This window comes from Rhyacophila brunnea, unplaced genomic scaffold (genome assembly GCF_057557595.1).
Source record: "Rhyacophila brunnea isolate RB1 unplaced genomic scaffold, BYU_Rbru_1.0 scaffold_4, whole genome shotgun sequence".
Classification (NCBI taxonomy): domain Eukaryota; kingdom Metazoa; phylum Arthropoda; class Insecta; order Trichoptera; family Rhyacophilidae; genus Rhyacophila; species Rhyacophila brunnea.
Genome location: NW_028233068.1, coordinates 54,557,160 through 54,581,469, shown reverse-complemented (window position 1 = coordinate 54,581,469; position 24,310 = coordinate 54,557,160). Strand labels below are relative to the sequence as shown.

General features: G+C 29.6%; 1 protein-coding gene across 36 annotated transcripts in view; it reads right to left on the bottom strand.

The window, feature by feature from the left end:
* Window positions 1-24,310, bottom strand: part of Shal (Potassium voltage-gated channel protein Shal) — a 148,419-nt gene that overhangs the window by 27,751 nt on the left and 96,358 nt on the right. For 13 of the 36 annotated variants that reach the window (XM_085954937.1, XM_085954933.1, XM_085954932.1 and 10 more), the window contains exons 4-5: window positions 6,322-6,510; window positions 3,432-3,458 (exon numbers count right to left, since the gene is read on the bottom strand). In XM_085954937.1, the coding sequence (XP_085811063.1) occupies window positions 3,432-3,458; window positions 6,322-6,510 (216 nt within the window). Of the gene's footprint in view, window positions 1-1,469; window positions 1,488-3,431; window positions 3,459-5,201; window positions 5,441-6,321; window positions 6,511-24,310 lie in introns of all 36 variants that reach the window. The other 23 variants (XR_015071559.1, XR_015071562.1, XR_015071557.1 and 20 more) reach the window with 8 other exon arrangements.

Here is a 24,310-nt window from a genome sequence, read left to right as displayed (position 1 = left end):
ATTTCCAAATAAATTATTTTCATCTTTAATATTATAATTATTACATAAATTAATATCCAAATGATTTTAATAGTATATTAAATCAAAGTTCAAAATACATTTTTTGTGATCAAAAGTCCATTTTTAAAATTAAAACAAAAATATGTAGCTACTAATGTTTTGTATTTTAAATTTTTTGTTATTTTCTGTATATTGTGTAAAAAATGAAATTGATTGACGTGATAATTGAAAAAGAATTAATATTTTTATATTAGTTTAAAAAAATTCTGCTTCTCCAAATCTGAGTGCTTTACAAGATTGATTGCCACTCTTACATAAATTATGTTTACTTAAAAAAAAATGATTTAAAACACACTCGTCATGTGAAATAAACTTTTGTAAATAAAATTTTGTAATACTTTCAAATTATAATATACATATCGAATGTATTTATTTTTGAAGGTTTTTTTTATTTGTTTTTCTTATTCCATAAAACCTTCTGAATTAAGAATTCTTTAGTTATCTTTTTTTAAATAAATGCAATTTGATTTTATCATCAAAACACTATCAACATTTATTTGTTACTAATGTTAGGCAAGTAAATTTACATAGTATTAATCATTTTCTTTGTCACGTCCACGTGAAAGCGAAATAAATTAAATTTTGTCAGAGATATTTATTACCGCGTTTGTTATATTAGGCGTATCAATTAGTTAAAACAGGATTTTAAAGTTTTCACTTAGTACTTGTCGCATTAACAGTTTATTAGATTATATTTTATTTATATTTTGTCGGAGAGTACTTACCTATAAATAATATATTATCAAAATACATTCAATTAGATAATTTAATACTTCCACTGTTATTTATGTAATTATTGGTAAAATACATTATAATGATAATATAAAATTAAAATAAACTGAGTTATAATTGATTTACGGTTCCGGTTATATATTATAAAAGTTAAATAAACCAAAAAGTGGATATGTTTTTATCCAAACCGTGACATGATTTGTCTATTTATACAGATGTATCCAAATGAAGCAGACGAAATCGGTTATGATCATTCTTAAAAATATGTAGGTGAAATACTTATTGTTTCAGTTATTAAACATTATTAATGATTTTTTTACTTCGCATTTACAGTAAACAATAGCAACGTATTTGTTTGGGAAAAACCAATGAAAAACGTTAACAATTTGTAAAATATTTCCATTGAATCTGTCAATAGAATAGAAAAATGAAAGATGGGTGAAGGTTATCTTATTTATAGTTCGTATATGAGGAAAATACCATGCCAGATATTATGCTATAGTATGATTGCATATATTAATGAAAGCAATCAAGTAAATACAGCTATATTTTATTTAAAGCGTGATATTTTTGATGTTCTGTTATCGAAATGAAACGTCGCTTTTGAAGTGTCAAAATCGAGCAATGAAATACTTTTTTTCCAAATAGTTGTGATATTATTTGGTTCATAGTCTCACCCCTAGTAGTGGAATGTCCTGGAAGTAGAAATCTCGTCACAAACGGAAGTCGTCACAGTATTTGGCCTCAGAAACAATTACAAAAAACAAACACTGAGGAATATTTCTATAAAACCTATTAAAACACTTTAATCACTTCTACTGTTCAGTCAATTACCTAATCCTTTTTCAGTGTTCTTTGAGCTTTCGTGGTGTGTGTGTGTCCAATAGTTGACAAAACGACTGCACACACCGTGAAAATTCATAAAACGACATAACATTTGAGCATACTGACATAAAATATGATTCAACTATTATTTTCATTAAACTATTTAATACTTATGTATACACAAGTGCTTTAAAATAACGTAATAAACCTAATAAAACCAGTGCCATTTTTTACGCATGTAGTGATCAATGAGTTGCATATTTTTTATAACATTATCTTCGGTAAATGTTATAACTTGTATCTTATTTAAAACATAACATCGATCGATTATGTATTGTAGAATTAAGAAATGTACCTATATTTTGGCGATTCAATACTCTTTGAATATTAATTTCATTCATTCAAATATACTTAATAGTTGATATCTGCTTTTTCTTTTTAATTTATTTGAAGTCGACAATTTTCTGTCTTTGTCGATCGATCGTATTGTGTATTTTTAGTATTTTCATAAAGTATCAAGGTTCAGATATCAAAATAAACCTTGTTTAAGTTATATATAGTTTTATTACATCATTTATAGGTTTTCTAGATTACGGGGTAAGCTTTTATCTCAGCATTAATCTATTTTTAGCGTAGCTTTACTTTCAATAATATTTTTATATTACTTTGTAATATTAAAGATGATAAACAATCTACTAACATTGATACAAATTTATTATGTTGAACCAAACTGACGAATTTATTAATGATGTATTTTTAAAATATTTAAAATCACTCCTAGCTTAATTTTTAATATTTTTTGTGTTTAACAAAAAAATCAAAATTTGTTTTTTTTAAGTATTTTTTAAAAATATTTATTTTTTATTATAATATATATTTTTTAATATTCTGAATGAAAACTAAATATGTATTTACTTACATATTTAATAGTTTTGAGTTTCTACTTGATTATGTATGTTATACTAAAATAAATATTTTAAACTTACAGAATCTTTTTTATAAAAAAATGCGAAACATTTACATCCATAATACATTTATTTCATTTGATACTAAAATTTAATGCCGTATTAACAAACAAAATAAATACAGAAAAGACTTTCTTTATCTAAATAAATGATTTTAATTTCCGGTTAGGCATCTCTTGTTTCCGAACGCTCATTTCATCTTGAATTAAAAAAAATAATATTTTTTTTAGTAAAATGTCTATTGTCATGGATTAAAAAATTACGTTGAGCAAATATATTGACTGTGTATATGAAGCCTACATAATATGAAAATGTAGTTGATTATAAGGATACTAAGGCTAATGAATATCTATATCAACTGCGATACATTTCAATTTTTTTTCTCGTTATTTGTAGCATGGTTCACATTTGTGTTCTGAGATTTAATCGACAGGGCCGCAGTGAGAGTTTATGCCTCATAGTGTTACAAGTTAAAAATTGGTGTTAACACAAAATATATATATTTACTGATTCCACCATACTTATAACAATTCGATGAATCTCGATAAAATAGTTTAATTCACTCTCTTTTTATTAGACCAAAAGTTTTGAGTTGAAAAGATTTTTTTAAAGTTGGGTATTTTTTTTTCTTCATTAAAGGCATAGGCAACGTAGTAACCAGAGTTAGTATATTTTAGCTATGAGGAAATCATTAATGAAATATGTAACTTTATATCGGCAGTTTGGTTCATCACTAATCAGTGTGTTTTTTTAATATTAGCTTATTAGTTATTATGAGACGTACGGTAACAAAAATAATACACATACACGCACACGCACAAACACACTCGCGGGAAAAGTCACCCTTACCTTAAAGGGTTCTGGCCTCTGATAATCCTGCATAGACCAAAAGATAAGAATGTGATTTGTTTAGAATGAAATGGTTTAAAACATGCTGTACATATTAAACTACTTCGTATGCTCTGAAAGCAAAAGTGACGTAAACCTATTTTAGAATTAATTATTCAACGAATAATTTGTTGCTTTCATTAACTTCTAAATTAATAATTAATATACAGCAATTAATGAATAAGTATTACTTAATATATATTATGAAAATTATTTTTTTTAACTTTATTTTATTATATTTTGTATCTAAATATGTTTAAAATAATTTCATCTACAATTAATTCAAGTAGTGCATGTTGAAAGAAATTTTAAATTAATTTTAAATCGACAATAATATAAACTATTTTTACTATTTCTGTTTTATGAAATTTAATTGTGTAATTCCATGCTTAAATTTAATTTGAGATCTTTTCGAGAATAAAAACATAATTGTCTACCTAGACTACATATTTGTTTAGAATAATAACAAATAAATATTACCACAGCTAAAATGGGGTATCATTTTTTTTGAAGACAGTTCTGTGCAATATCGACTATAAAAAAATGAAATTTAATAAATCTGATTAGAATAATTAATTTATCGAATTAAACAATAAAGATATAATATTATTAATTGTCACTTTTACTTTCAAAGCTTGTTTAATTAATTATTAAAGTTGCTATGATGAATGATGATGTGCAGTACGATGAACTTCATAGTGAAATAATAAAAAAAAAGAAAAAGAAAAACAAAAAAGAAAAGAAATTATAAAACAAACAATAATAATTAGAAATTAGAAAGAAGAATAAGATAATACAGCAAATGTGTATTGATTTTTATTTATTCTAGTTGTTAATAATAATAATAATAATAATAATATATTGTACGAAATAATTTAAAACCATATAATCAATCAACGAATAATGTTGACGAAACGTAAAAAAAGATTTAACATGTGCACTTATAAATTGAGGACGAATAATAACTTTTTGTTTTATTGCAAAAACATATTTGTCTAAACTTATATTAAATGTTTAATAAACGTATGGAATTTTTGTTTTACCGCCAACTTAATATTTATATAATGTAACATATTATATATAACTAACTTATGTTATTCTTTCAGAAACTATTTTTGTTTATGTGCAAACATTGTTATAAAACAATTGATTTTCATCATTTTGTTAGTGGTAATTTATCATTTTAACAAATAAATTAAAAAAAAACCAAATTGATATCTGTGTAAAACTAAGCTTAAGTAGGTAGGTATATATTATATACGTAAACCTTTTTTCATTTTCTTTGTTTACATTCAATCAAAAATAATAAAAAAATATTTTAGGTAATAATTTACATATTTAACGAATTATTAAGAATAATAAAATTACACAACCGATAATATATAATTTTTAATTGAAATCGGTGATTATCGTAAACAAGATATCATGGTAATATTATATTACTAAATAAGATTATTTATTGTCTTTTTTTTAATGTGCCATTATATTACTGACTTAGTTTAATATTATTTTTATCTAGTAATAAATTTTATTATGTATGTAAATTTTATTAGTAGTATTTAGATTTAATACTATACTAATAATAAAAGGTAAATGTTATAATACAGGTATATATTAGAAACCAAAAAAAAAGAAAGATAAGATATGATTACAATAAGCGGCAATCAATTAGCTATAACAGTTAATATTACAATGTTATTTGTTTCATACATCAGAAAGTAATACACTCACGTCAATTAAAAACCAGTGACGTGCGAACACCCGATCAAGGGTAAATTAGACCGTCCTACGCAGAACAAAAAATGATACGCCTTTTAAACCGTGGATTCTGAGAAAATGTGCGCCGTGTTGGCTGACGTAGTTTGTATGTCTGTACTCCTCGCCCCATCGTGTAAGATAGAGATGGTGCAATAAGGGATATCCATGGAGAGGGACGTATCTCGTGATGATGAGTTGGAGAGAACTTCATCCTGCAGTGCACAGATTGTTTTTGATTCTCAAATAAAGTTACGTCAAAAATTATTATTGATTTCTAAGTATACGTATTTACCTATCAACATGTTGTATCACAAATCACTTACGAGCAATTAAATAAACATTAGGTCAAATCCTATTCTATCAGTCGTGTTTACTGTTATATCATGATTTAATATCTACATAATATGCACTGGTGAGTTCTATACCTAAAAATATTTGTTGATTTTTTAATAAAATAAATAAATTATACCTTTTTACAACACGATCTTTTTTAATACCAATACATAACTGCAGTATTTCATAAAATACCTATTCATTTTTATTTCATATAATTTCTCAGTAATTAAAAATAAATTATATACTCATAACATACTGCTAATGTATATTATATATGATGAAAGTTTCTCTATTTTACTGTTATATTTTCTAAAATAATGGATATCTTTTAGCATACAAATGACCTACCTTTACTGTTATTGTCGAATAATTAACATATATTTATATTACATGTCTGTTACAAAAATAAGCAAAAAGTACAGGTATAAAAACTACCCCAGCTATCATGATGCACAGATTTGCTCAAAACCCCTTGAATCAATTAGTTTTTGGTTGTTATTTAAAATAAACAAAATAAATTATGTTTACACAATCTCAAATATATTATATTGATATACCGAAATAGTAGTTCAGACTATCTTGGCGTTTGTAAAATAAAATCTTGGTCAAATTGCTAATCAAGCTCACTATACTGAATCAAAAAATGAATACAGTTAGGTTTGAAATAAAACATGTCGCCTATACTACTTAAAATGATTTTATTTATAATTAAATTTAAGCTATGGTATAAAATGGTTGAAAAATATTGAAATCTTACAGTAGTTTTCTCCAAACATCTAAGCAAATGGTGATGCTGCAACTCGAAAATGTCTTCTTCTCTGCTCCCCTCGTCCAGCTCGATTCCTGACTCCTGTGCAGCGAGTCTTGCTTCGGCGGCCTTCTTCTTCGAGACGAAGGCTGCGCCCGATGATGCCTTGGCGATTCTGATCCTGGCCAGACGAGCTTTCTGCAATTGAAAAATTAACAATGCGTTAAGAACAATAAATACCATTTGAAGTTTTTTTCCGAGAAAATTAGCATCGTAGCAAACACAATAAAAATCGATTTTTTTCATGTACCATTGATAGACAATAATTATATTCGGATAATCGTGTTTATAATAATTTCCTGAAGGGCATAATATATGTGAATTCTCACATTATGATGATATTTCAGAGACTTTTTGAGCGGCCGTTCGCTGTAGTGACCTCTATTATAACAACCCTCAGTGTCCATCAGAAACTTAAGTCAGTAGGTCCACGGTGACAAAGTAAACTAAATTAATTAACCTTTAAATAGTAGTATTCCGGGTTTTACTAACCGATTTTTTTTTAAACGGTACATGTTCAAACACGCGCGTTAACATCATTTTACTTCCTACTTCAATTATAGTTTGTCAATTTATGGCTACGGCCGTATGTTGTAGCTTAACCACTGGGGAATGCCAAAAGAATAGGCGTATTTCAAAAAAACACTACCTTATTCTTAGGTCAATAATTATTATAAAGCAATCATTATTCGTAGGATGTTTATCACAATTAAATGATCAAAAACATAGCTTATAATGAGTATCTTTAGAATTATCTTAAAATGTGTTAATTTTGCCCATTTTTTGAATAATAAAATTCCCAATTCTTGACAAATTTGGGATCACAGAGATTATCAATATAATTTTTTATCGTTAATATTTCACTATAATAATGTCGATATAAATTATACGGATGGTTTTATAAATGCATTTAAAATTAATAAATGTAAAAAATCTTAACACCACTGCACATTTATGTAATGAAATATGACTACATTCTAAAACATTAGAGCGAGAGGTTTAAAAGAATACTATTTTATGTAATAAAAATACTTTATGCAGTCATCAAATGTTTAAAATAAATATAAAGAATAATAAGGCTTTAAAATGGTATAAATAGATTATCTACAACGTTTAAGGTATGTCCAGGATCATGCTTTGAAAGTAGAACAAAAGTTCTATTTTGACCTACGCTGAGCATGTCCCCCCTTAAGTGATTTACGTATATGAGAGGTTGTCCCAGAAGTGAGTTGCTCCCACCAATCATAAGTAAGTATATTATATTAATACAACGGGTACTTTAATGAGTTACCGATCTGTTTAGAATACTATATAATATTATATATCGTACCATATTGGCAGCTATATCGGACGACGAGTCCTAAACGTATCTCTAATAACCAAAATTAAGGTTTTTTTTTATTTCTTTAATATCAAATGAATATTATTAACCGCATAGCACTTTCTGCTGTTTACTGATCTACGCTCACCAAACTAAAGAAAAAATATTTTTCAATATTATCTATACTATAATTATTTGAAGAATATATTTGGATGTGACTATGTACCGACGCGTCGGTTTTTCTTTATACACGCGCAGTCGGATTTCGACAAAATTTGTGGTCTCGAATTTCAGACTTAGCCCATTGCATTCCGGGGACAGTTTTACGGTTTTTGCGGAAAACGCGCAAGTTAATGTTACAACACCCATTTTTATTGAAAATCTGTACATTTAAAAAATATTAGTGGTTATTTCAGCTTGATCGGAGGTCGAATGGCAAAGTTAGATGCAAATAATTGTGTTATTAGAATTGCTAATCAGCAGGTTGGCGCGGGCGACGCAGTGCTGGCGCATTAGATTGGAATGCTTCACTCACGGATAATTGTATGTAGCGGCATCAAGAGTGGAGAGTAGTAAAAATTTATAAATTTTGGCACCAAATGGAAAAGTCACAAATATTGTATATCGAAAAGCCTTGGAATGATGGATTGGATATTTATATTATATAGAAAAGCCTTAAAATAATAAATTGAATATGTACAACTTTTTAAGATATTTAAATGCACTACATGTACAAAAATATACAATCCAAGCTGAAATTTCCGGCTTCGCCCAAGGTCGCGTCGTGGATACATTTATCTTAGATATTTAAAAAATAATAATAAGTAATTATCTTTTTAATATTAAAATATCTGTGTAATACAATACGGCAATATGAAAGTAATTCTAATAGGAGTAAAGGCCAAACAAAAGAATACTAAATTAAAATCGAATCCAAAATATGCAAACGTTATTAATAGTATTAATATGTAGTAAAAAATTCAAAATTGGACGTAACAAGCAAACAAAAAACTTTGTATTTTATATAATACTAATTTAGAAACCTTCGCAGGTGCGCACAACACTTGATCGAAATTTCATTGCAATATGATGAATGGTATAGGAACGCATTCGGCACAGACAGACATTCATTTTTATATATAAGATATAACCTATAACCTTCGCGCAAGTGCAAACAATACGTTGACAAAGTTTTATCGCAATCGGATGAATGGTATGGCAGCGCATAAAATATGAACAAACAAACAAACAAATATTGATTTTTATATATTAGATAGATTATGTTAAAAATAAAAATTTCTAATATTATATTTTTTTACTTTTTTAAATTAAATCCTTTGCACTCTACGTATTATATTTAGAATTTTTATTTCAAATATTCCCATTCCACTCCTGGGCAGCGCTGGGTGATACTGCTAGTAATAATATTATAATCGTCAACGTTTCCGAACATGCAAAATAATATTTTTGTTTACACTAGAGAGCTAGGCACCCGAGATGTTTTTATGTCCAAAAACAATTATTCATCGAAGATAATTCATGTTGTGTTAGGACTTTCGCGCGCATACTATGCTGTGCGGCTTATACAGTATGTGGCACACCAATTCTTGATCGTGTGCCAAATATTTCATTGTTTTGGCACAAAAAACGGAAGATTAGATCTAACTACTGACAGGCGCCAATTATTACACCCGGAATAATTATTATAATCCGAAAAATATAATATTATACGTTTAATTGAGCTCGAATTAAACGAATTCTAGACATCTCTGGGTGGGCTAAATAACTATTTTAGTACGCCATTGTCATTAGATATTTTCACGACTAATACATACGTGACATTTTATATTTATTATATTTTTTGACTACTCCTGTGGGTCTATTCTATAATTATCGACCGCTAAAGTGATAAATCTTATCAAACTTAGGATAGGTTTGTATCAAAGTATTAGCACTTATTATAACAATTACAATAAGTTAGTTGTAATTGTTGTAATAAGTGCTATATTTTAACAGCACCTCTCTTAGCTGTGATAAAATTTAGAGCGAGATAGACAGTTTTGACTGTTTAGACGCCTAACTTATTGTAATAATTATAATACCTCAATACAACTATGTAATAAATACTATTACTTTAGCGGTCGATAGTCACATTCTGTATAGAATAATTAATAGACCTGCTGGTTTTCTTTAAAAGATGATTTCAATTTTTTAAAACATGTTTTAGGTATTATATTATTATATGGAAATATAATACTATTATTGCATAGAGATATGAAAATTGATTTGATACAACAGTTAATCTTATGTTAGGTTAAGTGGATAATATTTTAATTAAGGTTTTCTTTGATACATTAAATTTATGGTTGAAGGTTTATTATATAGTCTTTCTTTCTACAGTAGGATAGAGTATGTACTTATAGTTGAAAATGAATACTACCAACAGAAGTTGCTTGGTGTAATTTGCATTTAAATTCTAATCGATTTAAGTTTTGTTATTTTTCATTTAAATAATTGTTTTGCGACCCGGGTTTTGTCTTTCAGAATTTTCAGTCACCATTCATACTAACCAATGGAAAATGTAAAACTGACACAAAATATAACTGTTTAGCGTTTATATACAAAATTAATATACGAAAAGATCACGATATATTAACGAAACTAATATATGTTAAATCTTCGTAAGTAAAGGTGAATTTTCGTTTAATCGAATCGTTTAGCATTCATCGTTAGTAAATTCCAACTAACTGTTCCGAGGAGCAGAGGTAACAGCAAAGATCCGATAGGGGATGGTACAACATTAATAAAAGTAACCAATGTTCACTACTAATCAAGTGATACTGCGCTCGAAATGGAAAATTTTACTAACCGGAACGCTCGATAATTTTACGAAAATATCAACATAGTTAAGCATCTAATTGTATGTGTACTTATTTTATAAAAATAAGTTTGTTAGATTTTTATGGCCTATCGTCGAAGACTAGTCTAGCTAGACGGTCGAATTATGTTTTCCACGAGACGGAGCGAAAACTTTGAGGATTTTTTGAACCGGACCGGCGGGTGCGCTCAGTCATGTTAACTTAATGACAATAATTTATCAAATCATAACCGTATTAATAAGTATTATGAATTCATTTCTGACTATCGCTAATTTATGATATGAGAACATATTTAGAAAAAATAACAGATATTTTTAAAAGATGCTTCATAAAAAATCATTGAGTAAATATTTAACTAGGTCTATATAATATCTGTAATATTGCAGATAATATTGTTATATTCTCACAAGACCCAAAGGACCTCCAAGGTAGAATGCAAGAACTCGCAGATGTCAGTCAAACGGTCGGCCTAAAGATAAATGTCTCAAAGACAAAAGTGATGAGGAACTGCTTTTCGGACCCTGCGATTATCTATATTAATAGCACCCAACTCGAGCAAGTCAGCAGCTACGTCTATCTCGGACAGCAGGTGCTCATAGACGGAAGCATGCACGATAAAATTGCTCGCAGAACAAAGCTGGGATGGAGTGGTTTCGGACGTCTGAATAGTATCTTCAAGAATGACCTACCATTATATCTTAAGCGTAGGGTGTTCAACCAATGTGTGCCGTCAACAGGAGAGATGTCCAAAGGCTAAGAGTCGCACAGCGAGGCATGGAGAGGTATATATTGGGCATCGCGCGAAAGGACCGTAAGAGAAACGAATGGGTTAGGAAGCAGACAGGAGTATGCGATGTAATAGACGTTGCCAAACAGCTGAAATGGAGATGGGCGGGGCACATTGCTCGCTGAAAGAACGGCCGCTGGACAAATGCCGTCATCGAATGCTACCCAAGGGACACGAAACGGCCACAGGGTCACCCTAAGAGCCGCTAGATTGACGAACTGTTCGGCGGAAATACGTGGTAGCGAACGACACAGGACCAAGAGAGTTGGAAGAAGCTTGGGGAGGCCTTCATCTAGCAGTGAATTGGTCCCGGCTGATGATGATATAATATGGCTAAAGATTGAGGATAAATAATTTGTTGTTTTTATTCCATGTCTAAAATATATCAATGCAGTATCATTAAATATTATCAAACTTAAAACTATTTTCAATTTATTATTATTAAAAAAATCATGAATGTTGTTTTTGCAATGCTTGCATGCTACATGTGCTCTTGTGTGGCTGTGAAACATAGCATCTTACGAAGATTCAAAGGTCTTGACTTTTGAGCTTTGAGAATCGAAGTCTCCGCCGAATCTTAGGGGTACATCGATACGACCGCGTTACAAACATTCGAGTTCGTGAGTGAACACGGCAGATTGAACTAATCACGATATGGTTATAGTTCACGTGGAATGGACATGTGACCCGGATGCCATCAAAGAGTGCGACACTTCGCACCCTTATGGCATAACCTCAAAGTTTCCATTGCCATGGTCAACCCTCCCTCACCCTACAGCGGTGCTACAAACGAGATATAAGTGCTGTAGATCTCACATGGCGGGAGGCATAACACGTGGAGATGGACCAAAGAATGTGGAGCGACCTAGAGCTTGCTCTATGCCCGAACACTGGAGCATACACGCAAACTCTAGAGCAAAAATTAAAACCGCATGCTGCGAGTAAACTATTTCATTATTAATTCTAGCTTATATAATAAATTAATACAATAAAGTAGGTAAAAACTCCATTATCTACCTATCAAGTCAGAGGTCACAAAAAATACAACAAACGAAAATCATATATAAGCTAGAGTTAAAGAGTTTATAATTAATAGTTAATAGTTTTTGCTACAAAAAGGTTGACTATATTATGAGTACCTATGTCTTATTCGTATATTGAATTTGAATTCTAATTAGATACTACAATTAATTAATTATAACAGTTCAAAAAACATGAACCTGAGTTTGAATTGCAGGTAGAGTTTATTTTTCAACCGCGTTCATCTGTATTTATTTGTTTACTGAACCTTCTGAAAATGTTTAACTTTCTGAAAAGAAATGGATGTTAACCACTTGCACAATATTTACACAATATTTATAAAATAAACACTTATACTACTTCACCCTGTCATGCCTCAGCGTTGGGACATAGGGCAAACACAAGTTCGCGCCACTTCCCTCGGTCAAATGCCAACTCACGAGCCTCCCACCTGTTAGATGGGAGGGAGGGTTAGATGTTAGACCTGTAGCGGGTAGCTCGATTTTGTAGCACCGCTGCAGAGTGAGGGAGGGACGGCCTAGCTAGAGATTTTTTTAGACCTGGGAATAGAACACGAGACCCATGAGTTAATACGCGGATACGTTACCACTCGTCCGTCGCGGGCAATCTCTTAGATACTACACTAAGCAATATATAATAATAAAACGTATACAAGAGATTATAATTCAGTTTTTTTTCAACTAAAATAATGAAACACTGGCATCTCATACTATTTCAAAGAATTTCATTCATCACGAAACCGGCTTAAGCAAGCCGTTTAGCATGTAAGTAAATAACCATGTGATGTTTTACGGGACCAATAATGCGAGAGTAATAAAATTCGTATAGTTATTTGACCGTGCACTAATAAAATTCGCTTTTAGATGGTGCACGTGAAAAATGTTAACCGCATCATCTGCTGAGTATCCTCATAGTAAATGATATCAGTGATGGTGAAACTCAACTTAAGCGCGAACCAAATTGAGGTGCATATCGCGGACTATCACGTGACGTCACAGTAAGCTACCGCTACGAGCAAAAAGTGTGTAATGTCGTTGTTATTGGTAATTAAAATGTTATAGACTGATGCTCCCATCCCGTAGCACATTTTGAACCTTTAAACGAACATTGTCAGTTGGCAAAATCTGACAAAATCACTAAAACAATAATGAGGTTACCTCACGTTGAATTGCACTGCATCGTTACCTGCATGATGTTTAGAATTTTTTTATCATATTCCACATGCCTACACTTTTCGAATCTCATGTCAAAATCACGTTTTTTTGTTTTTAGCGGTTAGCACTATGTATTTTCGATAAGAATGTTGTCTATTATCTATGGTCTGCATGTTGTGTTCTGTTCAAAATATTGTCTATGGATTTCATGCTGCTAGTATTTCAACGTGCGCACACGTAAAAACTGTTAAAATTAATTGAAATTAACATGGCACTCTTCATCAGTGTCATTCTTCAGTGAATTTACAGAGATTGTGATGGTTCAAAATGTTCTGCAAAATGACGAAACCATAGACTAAATTTGTCACCGCAACAGCGTGACAGTAGGCGACATGCACCATGATATGCACCTCAATTTGGTTCCCGCTTTATGCACTTTCAAAACGTGCGTTTTTGGATTTTTGGACAAGAGAATTTATTAAATGGCATTATATCTTCTTATTTAACCCCAATTATATTGAGCGTCTTGAGGGAGCGAAGATTCACATGGGCACGTTGTTAGATGCGATTAATCAAGAGCTCTCCATAAAGTTTGTAAAGGAACCCTTGTTGGCAATTCGTTCCTTGATCGCCCCCATAAGAGATGTGTGGCCGACTGGAGAGAGAGAGAGAGAGCTTGTAGTAGAAATTCCTGGAGGATAAATTGTGCAGTCGGCAATGGACCCGAATGGTCTGTAACTAATCAACTAACTAACTATATATTATGTGTACCTACAACTCATTATGTTACTTATATAATAAATATAATATTACAGGTAATAACTACTTAATATAAAATTGTAAAAAAAATAGTTAAATTTATCGTGTTGTATAATGTTACCGCAGATTTACACGGACTATCAGACTATCTAGCGACAAAATATGAAAGTTGGAATTTATACTTTAAATTGTATTAATTAATAATTAATGAACATGTACATATCTAAAAACATTTATCAGAAAAAATAGATATTTCTTTAAATTCAAAGATATACTTAAATTAAAAATAACTTATAACATGTACGTTCATTGAATCCGTTTATCTTATTATTACATTTTTTATAATTATACCTTTCATTAAAAATTCGTTTGAAAAGTTGTCTCGTAAAGTCTATAAATTAATATTTTTTTATAGGAAATAAATTCCTGTTTATTTGATTTTTTAGAGCTTTGCTAATGTAACAATGCCGAAGCTTTTCGAGAGAACTTATTGTAGTAAGTTTCAATAATAATAAAACTGTATGTAATAAATACTTAGATGTATTCACTGAACGCACATTTCATAACTTTTTTAAAACTGTAAGCATATATTTTTAATTAAAAATAATATTTTATTAATTAAAACTATTTAGTAATGCTTTTAGTGTTATTAGATACTGATATATTGAGAATTTAAAAAAAATGTAAATTCACAGTAAATTGTAATGCAATTCTTAAAAGTTGTGTTTCGCTGAAAAATGTCAGCGGAAAAGCTAGATCAAAGATTCTTATAACTATTAAGACTTGGTGAAAAGCTTTTTTGTATTACATTTTCATTTTTATTTCATAAACAAACGAATTAATGACTTTTGAAATACTTTGTTTATCAACCTGGGCCAACATTATCCCAACCACAAACGGGCATTTTCAGACGATCACGTTTCCACCAAATTTACCTCCTACTAGATATTATTAATTGATCCTATATAACGAGAAAATACAATATATGAATACGTGTATTAATTAAGGCTCTAAGTACCAAAAAGTAGTATTGCCTGTAGATACAAAATACCGAGTCATTGCAGTAAAATTTCATGAAGCAGACCTTTTGAAAAATGTGGTTTTACAGTGTGAAGCAATCACGGCAGCTTCTATAATTTTAGGTATTAGGAAGTCGCAAGTGTCAACACATCATCGTCAGCCATTTTATATTGAATGAAGTTGACCACTGTAGTGCTATTTACACAATTATAAATAAAACAGGCCAACTGACTTACAACGTCAACAGGTTTAAATATTTTGCTGTATTTTTTTGACTTGCTTGAGGCACTTAGACCATAGCTGAAGTTATTGGCGTTAGTATGTAGAATACTTTTCTATAAAAATGTCAGTTTTTTTGTTTTTGGTACTTAGAGCCTTAATTAATACACGTATTCATATTATATTACATAATCCACATAATTTATTATCTGACAGGACCAGCTTTGTCCTTTAGTATATCCTCTATAATTTATTATAAAAAGATTTGTTTTTCATGGCTGTTTTTTGTATCAATGTTTACATGAATATATTTATATTATAATTTGGTAGATACCTAATTAATCAAACATTAAAATTGTTATTTTTTTTATTCAAGACTGAATTTACACAAGATTTTTAGATTGTAAAGCATTTTCATTGAAATACATTATCTAAATAAATCCAATAAGAAAAATCTTAGAAAATACTGTTATCCGAGTGCCATTCGAATACACATCAACCGCTTGCCGGGCTAGTGCTCAAACTATCATATTATCGATCCATTATTATCTGGCTTGAGAATATTTATATAGGATAGCATTTTTTTTTTTTGAGGTTTTTCTATGTTATGGATCTTTAATATTACCGTTTCTTTACAGTATAAAGAAACCGCGCGGTTTAAGAGTCGGCCTATAGCGTCGTGTGTCCTAAGTTTGAATCCTGGGTCTGGCAAGTTCACATATTGTTTTTCAATTTGTGTATGAGTCAGAGTATGCACCTAATAGATTGAGCAAGTGGCTGAAATCCATTTCTCGTAAAAACTAAATCTGTTAATACAAACCTCCACTCTGTGGAGGCCCATATGATCTTATTCGATCAGACATGATCAAAGAAGAAGTTTATTTATTATCGGTTTATACTATATAGTAATATATTATCATATTAGTTAAAATTATTTGATTTTGATTGATTAACTCAAATTTACAAACAAGAAGGAAACGTATCAAATATATAACGTCGAACCTAGAATCACGCTTTCTTTATTAATTGATAACATATTATGTTAATTTTGTAACGTAGCTAACGTAAAATAAGACAATAAACTTATTGTATATCGTACATATAAAATAAAGACAATCATTAAAGATGTTATGGAAAAAATCAGGATTATATTAATTGGACCATTCAGAGAATGGGATTGTAAGCTGAAACAACTGTCAAATGTTACCATTATAATAGAGTTTTATCACTTCAACGTTGATTCATTATATACATTTCTAAGATAGGAAAGTTTAGAAGTTAATTTGAATAACTGTAAAAATTAATATATTTACAATTATAAAGTTATCACGTAAATATATGTAAAGAATAGTTAGAAATATACATATATTTAATTAAATGAATAAGATAATTAACTTTCACATCTTCATTTTTAAGAAGTAGGCAATTAAATAAGGGCACATTTATATTATAATATTAAGTCGATAGACCTACAGGGGTCGTTACGTGTCTAAGAAATTCACGAAACTCAAGAGTCAAAATTTAAAAAAAAAATGTCGACTTAGATAGATGTTTCCTGCTAACGCAAGCAGATTGTTAAAATTTTGTATTAAAAACATGCTTCGTAGGTAAAATTTCCTTTATCCTTAGATTTCATTGTACACTTGAATTTATTAAGTAAGACGTCCTACTTACGTTACGGTCTATAAATTTTTCTTCAGTCCAAGAAAATAGATTTCGTAGTATTAAGATATTTTTTAAATTACTCTACCTACATTAACTTAAAATATCTACGTATAAATAAATATCTGCATACATATATTAATAAAAGATTTCGTAGTATAATATAATGAAAAAAATCGGTGTGTGTACTTATGTATGCGCGTTAGAAGTTATACTTCTTTAGCGTAATAAAACAAAAAAAAAATTGTGATAAACTAGATTCTTTGACTAGCTCTTAATTATCGTGTTAAATTACATACTCAAGAAAAAGGACCGCTTATTGGAACGCCGTTGGTTTATTTCTATACACTTTAACCTATATTACTAAATTATATAATGGTTTCTCGTTGCTTTTATTTTTAAAGTACCAACAGTCACTGATGTTTAATCGTTTGTTTACGTAAGGAATTCCAAATGGCCGACAATAATAAATTCACTGCCTAGGCAACGGAACAATTCTAAACTATAATATTATACTATATAATCATCACGATTGCAGTATCATACTGTGGCGTAAAGGTAGTGCGTTCGGCTGATAACCGAACAATCGGTGGTTCAAATCCAATCGAGCGCGCTTTTTTCGTGTGAAAAAATAAATTATGTATATAACACGCAAAAAATACATTCTGATCTGATTTCCCAACCGCGCCAAAAGAAGTATAACTTAAGAAGTATAACTCTCAATTATCGTTAGAAAGCCATTTTATTTTTAATGTACTATGCAGTGTGTTTTGTTTTAATTAAAATAGATATTATATTAATAATATTTTAGATTTACTTGCTGGTAATTCATAATGATTTATTGAATGTGTTTATCATTTGGTATTTATTCACCTTAATAATTATTTTAGAATATATTTTTCGCTCACATCATTAATATATTATCATATTATCATTTAAAATAAATTCTTCCTTCAACTCAATCGTAAATTGAAAATTATATCAGCTGTTTATTTATCACATTAAAAAGTTAAGTTTTTACAGCCACCACGCAGATTTGACTTTGATTATAATATTACATGAACTCAAACTTAACAATTTTACACATATGCAATAAAGCATACTTTGAACAAAGGGAAAACGTCTTGTTTTATGGAAAACCATTAATGATGGATAATACTTTTTATACGATGATGATCTTGTTTCTTATTATATTTATTTTTACAAGAGATGGTTGATCGACATTCGCTTAACACAATTAATTCATAGTTTGAAATCAAATACGCATTAAAAGAACATATTTAATCCAATTGTGTAATTTGAACAGGCAAATTACGGATTTATTCTGTACACTATCCCACCGTGAGCGACAGCACCTAAATAGTAGTTACAGTTTTTAAATGGCTTTACAAAATAAATTTATATTTGTGACCAAAATATTTATTCTATGTAACCGAATACGGGTCAAATTATGTTTTAAATCAGTTTATCTTCAAATTTAAATCAAAATTCCTTATACGGCGTATTTCTTTAAAACATTTTGTTTCTAAAAATAATCAAAGAAAGCTTACAACTACGTCACTAAAAGACTTTTAATCATATTTCTTTATTGCGAACAGAAATAAACTATTGATTTATTTTTTTCCATTCTTAACTTCGTACGTTTAGTTCTTAAAATAGCTGCCAGAAATATTACTGTCGGAAACAAAAAATATTAAATCTCTGAATTGTACCTATACAATCTTCTAAATAAGTAACTACATAGTTATATGATTTTTATTAAAAATAAATCACTATATAAGAATCACTGTTATAAAAGCACGGCGTACACAAAATGTGTCTTCACGGATTATTTAATCTGTTATTTAGGCTGTATTTACAGCGCGATGTGGCATGCTATGACTTAGCTAGAAACGGAGCTATTAGAAAATGCATACACCCTCTTGTCATAACTAGGGTGAAGATCTGACGTCTGACTGCTATGGATACCTCAAAAGGGTCTGATCATGACGTCTTTCCTTCAAGCCAACATAATTACTATTGTTATAGAAGTCTACTAATAACCACTCATAAGGTACAGTTAATACGGTAGAGCTACGGGAAGCTGGCATATCTTGGAAAGATGTCAGAAAATTGGCGAACAAAAGAAATTTTTGGAGGTACCTATTGCGTGACATTTATAAATTATGGACAAAGAACATGTCATGCGGAAGGTGTAAGTATGCTGGATATAACACGGAAAGACAACAACACACTCCAAATGGACTAGTAAGCAGAATAATATATTATATAATGTGGTAGCGAAGGGTGGAGGTAGGCTGTTAAGATCCGTAATAAACAGTGCTCATTAAACTTTATTAGTCATACGTAATTATTTTTATTGAACTAAGAATGCGATTTACAGATGGAGTTGGTTAGTTTTTAAAAATCAATTGAACCCTGCCTAAACCAAACCATAATAGTTTTCGTATATTTTGGGCGATACGACAAAATTGTGCACACTTTTTCATTCATTCTTTTTGGTTTCGTGGGATTAAGAATACATATTACATATCAACATACATAATACACACCAACCATTTGGTTCATTTTTTTATTTCATTAGCCCTGCCTAAACCAAACTATAATAGATAAAAAAATATTATTCCATCTAAAAATATTCCTAGTAATGTATAATTTAATTGCATAATTTTAGATGTTGTATAGATAGACGAGTATTTTTTTGACTATTCATCTAGTATAGCTTAGTTTTCGCAGGGTTTAATTGAATTTTAAAAACTAACCAACAAAATCTGTAAATAATTGTAGTCTTATTTCAATGAAAGCAAATACGTATGACTGACAAAGATAAATTGCACTATTTGTGGCAGAATTTAACAGCCCACCTCCACCCATCGCCACTTATATAATGTGATATATTATGTTGCATAGATTGCTGAAATGGCTATAGGGTGATCATTATGGAAAAATGACGTTCTACAGTGTCACTAAACAGTTACAAATAAACCACTAAAATCAGATGGACCGACATAGTGAAATTCAGTTCGATGAAACTGCCTTCACGGCGATAGCGAAAATAAAATTGAGTCAGATGAGTGTAACAATTTAATATGATATGATAAGTCTTCATTTAGTAGTAGAACAAGCCCCGGTTGAACATGATAATGACAAAATTAAAAATGAGACTTTTGCTTTATTATCTTTCTTGAATGATTGATTTTTGAGCTGGCTATTTGTTGGTAGGTTTATTATATTTTATGGTTGCCCTACGTAATAATTGACATATACCACATATTACTTCACGCAAGAAAAAGTATATATTATTATAATGCAACAGAGTGACAAACCATAAAAGTTTTTAGTGGCAGTACAATGGCTCCATCTTGTTTACATTGCGCTTTTTTTAGGATTCCCAAAGCTTTAATAAAGATAAACTATTTCGATACTGTGGTTCCAAAAATTTTCTGAAATACTGTTCTTCCATACTACCTTCGTACTAGGCTGACTAAATTTTTAACTTTTATTTCTCATCATAATAATTAAAATAAAAGACAGTAGGTATATAATATTTACTTATTTCATATATTTTATTAAGCATCTGGGCTGGTTACAAATATTTTAATGGATACAATGTATCTTCATAAAGTATTGATAGATTGTTAACACCATTAAAATTATTCATATCTTAAGGGCGGACAGCTCAGCGTTGGTCATTTTTTTTAAACGGTACATGTTCAAACACGCGCGTTAACATGATCTTACTCCCTACTTCAGTTTTAATTTGTCAATTTATGTGCTACGGCCGTATGATGTAGCTTAACCATTGGGGAGTGCCAAAAGAAATGGCGTATTTCAAAAAAACACTACCTTATTCTAAGGTTAATAATAATTATAAAGCAATCATTATTCGTAGAATGTTTATCACACTTCAATGGTCAAAGACATAGCTTGTAATTAGTATCTTTAGAATTATCTTCACATGTGTTAATCTTGCCCATTTTTTGAATAATAATATGCCTAATTCTTGTCAAATTTGGGATCACAGAGATTATAAATATAATTTTTTGTCGTAAATATTTCACTATAATAATGACGACATAAATTATACTAATGGTTTTATAAATGCGTTTAAAATTAATAAATGTAAAAAATCTTAACACCACTGCACATGCATGTACTGAAATATGACTTTATTCTAAAACATTAGAGCGAGAGGTTTAAAAGAATACTATTTTATGTAATACAAAAACTTTATACAGTCATCAAATATTTAAAATAAATATAAAGGATAATAAGGCTTCAAAATTATATAAATAGATTATCTACAACGTTTAAGAAATGTCCAGGCTCATGCTTTGAAAATGCAATAAAAGCTCCATTTTGACTACGCTGAGCATGTCCCACCTTAAGTTGATTACTTATTTTTAAAATAATCAATTTGATTGGCAGAAGTCTTAGTCATTCATTCAATTACATATTCGATACATAATTTAAATGACAATTTGTTATACACAATTATGTCACAATCATATTAATTGTTTCGTAAAATTATTTGGAAAAAGTTGAAAAATGATGCGAAATTCTAAGGTTTTCACATTGTTCCTGAAATTACCACCTGTACACACACAGCGCGTTGTTCTGATAGTATATCATCGCTGAGCTGGAAAACCTCCACCGTGAAAAAAATGAGATTATACAAGAGAGACAAAAACTGCACGAAAATAAAAGGACACTCATTTTCCGTCCCAGTCTCATAAATAATAAAAAATAAGTTAAATCAAAGATTTGTCAATATCATTTTTTTAATTTTTGTGGTCATTAGAATATTGAGGGTTTCACTAAACTAATATAAATGAACAGAATATATAAAAAAAAATTTCAACAATTCAATGATGATAATATGTATATATTATATTATTTTGTTTATTTTCTTCCTATCCTCGCCCATTTTCCTACCCCATGATTAAGGAATATGCAATGTTTGACAACATGTGTTAAAAGCTATGTATGTTTATATACTATTATATTATTGAAGACGGAAAGAGATAGTATATTTTAATACTTACTGTATAATTATAGGAACAATGCGACACCTCCTATGTAGAAGGTAGGAACTGCGATTTTGACTTAATTGGCTTTATTAAATAATTGTAATGATAATAAATCGATGATATCGAAAAAAAAACAAAAATTAAATCAATATTTTGTAAGCATAAATAAAAAATAAATAAATACATTAGAATTAAAAAAAATACGATTCCAGCATTTAGATTAACATTGTGGTGTCATTAAAATTGATTGAAATCGTACTACCTACTGAAAAGTTGCAATTTTGCAGTTCCTCCTTTATACGTTAAAAAACGTACCAAATTATATAAAGCAAATACAGGTGAATTGAAATTACCGTGATAGTGATACACCGAATATAATCCAACCAAGTGTGTGTGAGATTGACCCGGGATTTACCAGAGCGCTCCAAGAGCCAGCAGTCTGGACCACATCATAAAGGTCAGTGCCTATATTAAATCCCTGCGTCAACTATCCTCCACCAACATCCTACAGTCCTCTAAAAAATATCACCATTATGTATATTTTGAATAACTAATAATTTGAATTTTCATATTGATTCTTCTTTAATACCGTCGTTATTATCCACATTGGTAGCATTCATTGTTTGTATAATATAAATATAATTAATTATAATTTATGTGACTAATGTAGGTAGGAGACTAATGTAGGTAAGTATCTAATTGGTTTTACAAGTAAGTTTTTGATAATATGGTTAATCTCCAATTGCTATTTGGAAATGTCAAAAACTGAAATAAAGAATAAATTCTATTGATTTTACCGAAATTATTATTTACAGTAACAACGTATCTATTTTAGTTTCGGTAATACGTGTGACATGTAGGAGTCATAAGTTGTGGAATTAACCACTGAGCTCTTATAAGCCGATTATACCGATAAACCGTAACAAGTGGGAGTTGAAAATAGGTTGTGATTTATTTTAAAGAATAAATTGATCTTTGGCATTCTAGCATTCACAACAAAAAATTCTTTATACTAATAGGTATTACTATGAAAAAGAAAATCTGTATAACAATAATTAATAACAGAAAAAGGTTATAGTGACGCAGATGACCGCGTGATCATTATTTGTCATTTTTTTTGGCGGACACAGTTTATTTTACGTAGAAAATTATATTAAAAACCTTTTTCTGTCGGCGCAGATGCTTTTCGATCCAATAATTGTTAATTTAAAGTTTGATATTTTGATACATTTCGATGAATCATTATTACAAAGTAAGATTATGTTGGACTAGATTAGATTGTGTTAGGTTAGGTGACGTTAGGTTAGGTTGGGTTTGGTCTAAAAATAAAGTTATATTAAAGCTTATTTAATATGCTATTCATGTTTCTACTTGTATCATAGGTTCAATACCATCATTATCCACCTTTGTCCCTTGATGCAATTGGTTTAATCAGAATGACCATATATTAATAGAATGACTATGCGACAACCGTTTAATCATCCGCAAGCTGAGGTTTTTCTTCATTAAACTAGCAATTCTATTGGATGCTCAGTTGGTATTAATTGTGCTCGATTAGTTTCGTATTTTTCTGCCTATTTTCTCATATAGTTCAAGACTTCCTCATCGTTGGTAATATCCATCTATCCGTCAGATTTATAATATTCAATAAGTATTAGTAGAATTCCATTTTACACATATTATTTATAATATAAAAAAAATATTTTAGTATTATTAACAACTGAATAAAAGGGAATAATATAGGTCTCAAAAACAACAAAAATCTTTATATAATAATATTATGAAAGCACACTTTCAGGATCATAGCTTTACTCGTTTTAGATTAAATCGATCACGAAATAGCAAATCCGACAACCTTTTTCGGTTTTCAATATGGGTTTAGTATCACTAAAAAATATATGGCGATAGAAAGCTCTGCTGCAGTACTCTTATAATATAACGTAGGTACACTGGCAAACCCGATATATGCTACGTACCTAGACAAAATATATTATTTACATGTAAGAATATATTTTTATTGACTTATTTAAGATTAAGATTCTATAAATATACATGACGTATACATT